The following is a 5,494-nucleotide window of genomic DNA, read 5'->3' as shown; positions in this document are numbered from 1 at the left end:
TCTGCTCCATCTTATTTTACTTCTGACTATTGCCTTATGCCTCTATTCGTTTCACTTTTACTGGTGGCCACACATATTTTGCATAAGGGTTCTCTTACCTGCACTTTCTTTTTCTTTTAATTGCCTTCACGCTTCAGGTCCCTGTTCGAGTGCCACTTGCCGCGGACCAGCCGGAGAAAGAGGATCTCACCGCCCAGGGTCAGAAGGGAAGGGGTAAGGAACTGAAGTAGCACCGACGGATGGGGTCAGAAGGACCAAGACAACTGATGGTTGCAAGGCAAATTTTATTGCGCTACAGTTGCAGATTATCTAGCCTAGAAATCGGAAGGTTGCCAGATGGTGGTTTACATTATCTACAGACTGTCTCGGCTCAAGGTTAACTTCCCTGGGAGGAAACCCATAAACCCAGAAGCATCAAAAATAACCTGCATGTGCAGCGGGGAGATAGCTTTGCTTGTCTCATTTTACATTCTTTCTGATCTCTGGGCCCTGGTGATTTATCTCCCATGGAATGGAACAAGGAGGGGAACAAGTAGGGACAGTCCCTTCGAGCAGCGGCCGCATGCCTGGCATGTCCTTACCTGCCCTCAAGGCTGACTGCTTCCCACACGTATGTTGCCTTGTTTAAGCCTCAAGCCCTCTATCCTTTGTTGAAATACAATAATTTCATTCCTATGGTTTTCAATACCAAAAACTCAACCTCCAGGAGGGCTAAAGTCTAATTTGTACTCCAAACCAAGTAGCAGTGCAGTTCGCTACTACTGAGACTGAATCCATAAAGACTTCAAGACCACATCCAGAAGACAAGTTATTATATATAATACCCTAGAAGGTCTGAAACATAATTATCATATACATAGCTGGTCCTTCAGAGCTTTTTACCTATAACATGTTTCTTTGATGAAAGTTATTTAATGTACTGGAGATAACTGTGACTTACTGATCAAATATTTGAATACTTATACTTACCTGGGATTTCATTTCTGCTGAAAGAAAAAGGTAGAACAGGACTCACTAAAAAAACAAACAAACATTAGAAATGAAAGTAAAAATCTTAACACACACTATCACTTTTGGAAGCAGCATAGAGGGGCAGTCAACGGTAAACACTGGTGAAATAGGTCAAAACTCTAGGCCAAAAATCCATTATTATTATCATCAGCGACAGTAGCACAACTGTGCCCTTCAGAATTAATAATCACTCCTAAGAATCTTCATTTGGCACCAGATGATGCGGTTAAGAGAAACACTCTGGGAGGTTTTGAATCAGACTTGGTTTTTTGTTAGCCAAGTTACAGGAGAATTTTTAAAGTGGGGGGAAGGGAAGAAGGAAACGGACCAGGAAAAGAATTTAAGCCATCATCTATAAACCAACAAAGCACTGATACTTCCGAACATTATATCAGAAACTAAAATGACTGATATAGGCTCAAGTGGTTTACAAAACCTATAAAAAGACTACACCAGCAAAGTCCCCAATTATCTGTAGAGTTCAGAAACTAAAACAAGGAATATTTTAGCTTAAAAGCTTATCTCAAGAGAATCATACACACTTCACATGAATAAAAATACCTGAAACCAAACATTTTTAAAAGCTCCAATACCCAAAATATAAAGAAAAATATTAATTCAGAAGACTCAATCAATCCATGATAATCACAAAACGGCTGGGCAATCTCTATCTCCCTTCCACACTAACCATCCATCCCATGGAAGACCAAGGGAGATCAGACCTTCCAGACTTACCTTCCAGACCTTCCAGACACCTGGCTGCTGCAAAATTCTATGGAGACTCCTTGTGCAACAGCAGTTTCCCATCTCTTGTGTCTCTCCCTATCGTGATCATGATCATGCAGGAAGCAAGTCTGGCTGTGCTATTTCTTATCATTGTCTGTCACCCATCTGCAGCATGGTATTGTACAGATAAGGAAAAAGTAGTTCCCTTTCCCCCAGAAGGTTGAGGCTCAGGTACAGGGTAATTCTCCTGTGCACACAGTCATTATTTAGGCCGACTCAGTGACTTCAACAGGCTTAATCATGTGATCAGGTTTGTTGCCAGCTGCGTAATGCTCCCACATCTGTAGATAGAGCCGCTCTAGGTCCATTGTGTATTGTTTGGTGTTGAACAGAGGGCTAGATGTTCTTTGCTTCCAGACTTTGCCACGAATTTTCTTCAGGTATTCTAGATCAGTTCCCAGTTTCACAGCTATGTCTTCATATTCTTGTCTATTTTGAGCAATAAGCTCAAGACAGCCTAAACAAGTGAGCTGGGAAGCTGCAACTCGGGAAGCAAGAGTCTCTCCTGGCATAGTCACCACGGGTGTCCCTGACCAAAGGACATCCATCCCTGTGGTGTGTCCATTACAGAGTGGAGTGTCCAAGCAGACATCAGCCAGCTGGCCGCTCCGAACATGTTCCTCTTTAGGAGCAACAGGTGAAAAAATGATACGCTTCTGGGGAAGGCCCATATTTTGTGCATACTGTTGAATATTAGGTTCTCCTACTGCTGGAAAACGCAACAGCCACAGTACGCTATTGGGAACACGCTTCAGAATATTTGCCCACATCTGCAAAGTAGATGGGTCAATTTTATATAACTGATTGAAGTTACAGTACACAATGGCATCTTCCGGTAACCCGTACTGAGAACGGGTGGTTACAATAATGGTACGGGGAACCTCCTCTCCAGTGGCAGCCTTAATGTTGATCTGGGTAGTTGCCAGTCCATTGCTAAGACTGAATCCATTAATTGTTATCTGAATTTGTCCTCTGTTAATCATTTCAATAACTGCCTCTGCAATAGTATTCATAGGAATGACAGGCATATTAAGAGCCGTATTACTGCTGTCTGCGTTGTCTCCTCCATCAGGACATTTCATCTTGACAATCTGCACATCTGGGAGACTATCAAGAAATGCTTTGAGGTCGATGCCATTCAGCACAATCCGATTGTCATAAATGTGCCCATTGGACTTAAAATCGATGACTGCCTTCTTCTTCAGGTGAGGGAACATATTAGCATGATCACCAATAAAGAAAGTATGGGGCATATAAGCCAGTTTCTCAGAATACTGCTCAGCAACTTCAGCAGGTGAAGTTTCCTGATCAGTGATGATATAATCCATGAAAAGCACGCCACTGGTCCCAGGGTAGCCCAGCCACATTGCCTGAATAGGAGCTGGCCTGAGAGCAAAGAGTTCATTTCGAGCACCCCTGGTATAACCATTCATATTTACAAGGATGTGTATACCATCTTGATGGATGCGATCAGCTGCTTTCCCATTGCATGGAATCTGAGAAAGATCAATGAAATGATGGGCTTCTGCCATCACCTTCGCTCGGAAGTTTGTGCCATCATCTGGGCTCAGGGCATAACAGAATACCTCAAATTTATCAGGATTGTGCATGCCTGGAATAGACTGCATAAGATGAGAAGTAGGATGATTCCCAAAGTCAGAACTCACGTATCCTACACGCAGTCGACCATCACTGAGCTTCAAGTCTTTTGGATGTTCGTACGGTGGTTTATGAAGGACACTGATCTCATCCAAGCAGAGGTTCCCATGGCTCTCAGCAATAGCCTTCCTGAAGCCATGAGAAAGAGGATAGAGCATACTATGATGAGGCTGCACAGAAGGCAACCTATTCTTCTCCAGCTGGTCAGCCACAATGCTGACCAACTTCTTCATTCGCTCATCATAGTCTGTCCACTCACAGACAATCTGCAGGCAATGAGCCAAATCACAATAAGCGTCAGGAAAATCAGGTTCAAGCTTCAGAGCAGTGCGATAAGAAGCAACTGCTTCTGGAATATTCCCTGAATACTTGTGAATGGAAGCCACATTGCTGTGGGCATCCGCAAGTGCAGGGTTAATCTGAATGGCACGAGTATAACACTGCAAGGCTCCCTGAACATCCTGCATCTCCTTTAGAGTGTCTCCCATGTTACAGTAGGCATCAGCAAAGGTAGGACTGATTCGAACAGCCTCCTTATAATGCATCAGAGCTTCCTGCAGTTTTCCCTGCTGCTGCAATACACTTGCTAAATTTGAATGGGCAACAGCAAACTCTGGGAAGACTTCTAATGCTTTACAATACAAGCGAACTGCCTCTTCAAAGTTTCCCTGGTCTCCTTTGATATTGGCTAGGTTATTCAGAGAGTCTGCATGGGTGGGACACAGCCGCAGAGCTGTATCATAACACTCTTCTGCTTCGGCAACACTGCCCTTCTCTTCCAGAGCGTTGGCTAGGTTGCAGTAAGCATCAGGGAAATGTGGTTGCAATTCAATAGCTCGCCTGTAGGTGTCTACTGCCAGATCCATCAGGCCTTGCTCATAGTATACACAAGCCAGGTTGGCACGTACCACTGCATGATTTGGGCTCAAGCTTAGGGCACAAAGGTAAGCTGCCACAGCTCTGTCAAAAATCCGTGCCTCTTTCAAGACATTTCCTAAATTGATATAAGCATCCAGAAAATTGGGGTCAAGCGTGACAGCCTTTTCAAAGTGATGAATTGCAAGCCAAATCTCCCCTTGTGCATTGAAAACACAGCCAAGATTACTCCAAGCTACTGCAAAGTTCGGTTGCGTCTCCATTGCTTTCAAATAACATGCCTTGGCTCCTTCCAAGCGACCCAGGGCTTTGAGCAGGTTCCCCAGGTCACTGCGAACACAGTACAAATCAGGATTGCACTGAAGAGCAGAGACGTAAGCTTGTACTGCCCCTTCCATGTCGCCTGCTGCTACCAAAGCGGCTGCCAGGTTAATATAACCATCGATGAAATCTGGTTTGAGATGCAATGCATGCCGGTAATGCTCAATCGCTTCCTGCAACTGCCTTCTTTCCTTGTACACATTCCCCAAATTCGAATAGGCTTCTGCCAGAAGAGGGTTCTGTTTAATTGCCAGAGTACTAAAGTGGGCAGATCTGTCCAGCCTTCGACACTGGAAGTGTAGAGATGAAAGTAATAAAAGTACTCCAGTATTGTCTGGCTCTTGTCTCCACAGCTGCATGCAGTGTCTCTCAGCTGCCTCAAAATCTCCTGCCTGATACTCTCGATGTGCCAACTCAGCTAACCCTTGGAAGGAAAGCATACGTTTCGTTGGTTCTGTGCTGTCGGCCACGTTGCCCACAGAAGACGCCATCTGGAGCTTCTGGAGAGACTGAGAAAAGGGGGTAATTGAGTCCCGCTGCTGCCACTACTGGCAAGAATGTTTCTAGAGGTAGCAAATACGAGGAGAGCAGCCATACCACTGCTTTGGCAGGCTTAAGCGGTGGCAACAGTTACACGCACTGAAACTTAGGAACTCTGGTTGGCCATCTACCTCTCACGCTCTTGAAATCTTAATTCTTAACCCTGCCCTCTTCCACCATTTTTCTCCTAATCAGGGAATAAAAATTACCTATACACTTGCCTTAGAAGAAATCAAAAGTCAGTAGTCCAAACACTTTTTAAAATTTTGTTTTCTGTCCAGTTGGAAAGGAAATACATGAT

The 5,494-nt window shown here is 44.3% G+C and overlaps 1 protein-coding gene across 1 annotated transcript; it reads right to left on the bottom strand.

Annotated features, from left to right (window-relative positions):
* Positions 1–1,987: 1,987 nt before the first annotated feature.
* Positions 1,988–5,144, bottom strand: LOC309835639 (UDP-N-acetylglucosamine--peptide N-acetylglucosaminyltransferase 110 kDa subunit-like; the record flags this gene model as incomplete). Its single annotated transcript, XM_082675247.1, has 1 exon — positions 1,988–5,144. One exon carries the CDS (start codon positions 5,142–5,144, stop codon positions 2,004–2,006), a length of 3,141 nt encoding a protein of 1,046 aa, XP_082531373.1. The 3' UTR covers positions 1,988–2,003.
* Positions 5,145–5,494: the final 350 nt, after the last annotated feature.

This window comes from Grampus griseus, assembly GCF_964374135.1.
Source record: "Grampus griseus genome assembly, chromosome: 17".
Taxonomy (NCBI): Eukaryota; Metazoa; Chordata; class Mammalia; order Artiodactyla; family Delphinidae; genus Grampus; species Grampus griseus.
The sequence above is the reverse complement of the archived record's forward strand: the minus strand, read 5'-3'. Positions and strand labels throughout refer to the sequence as shown.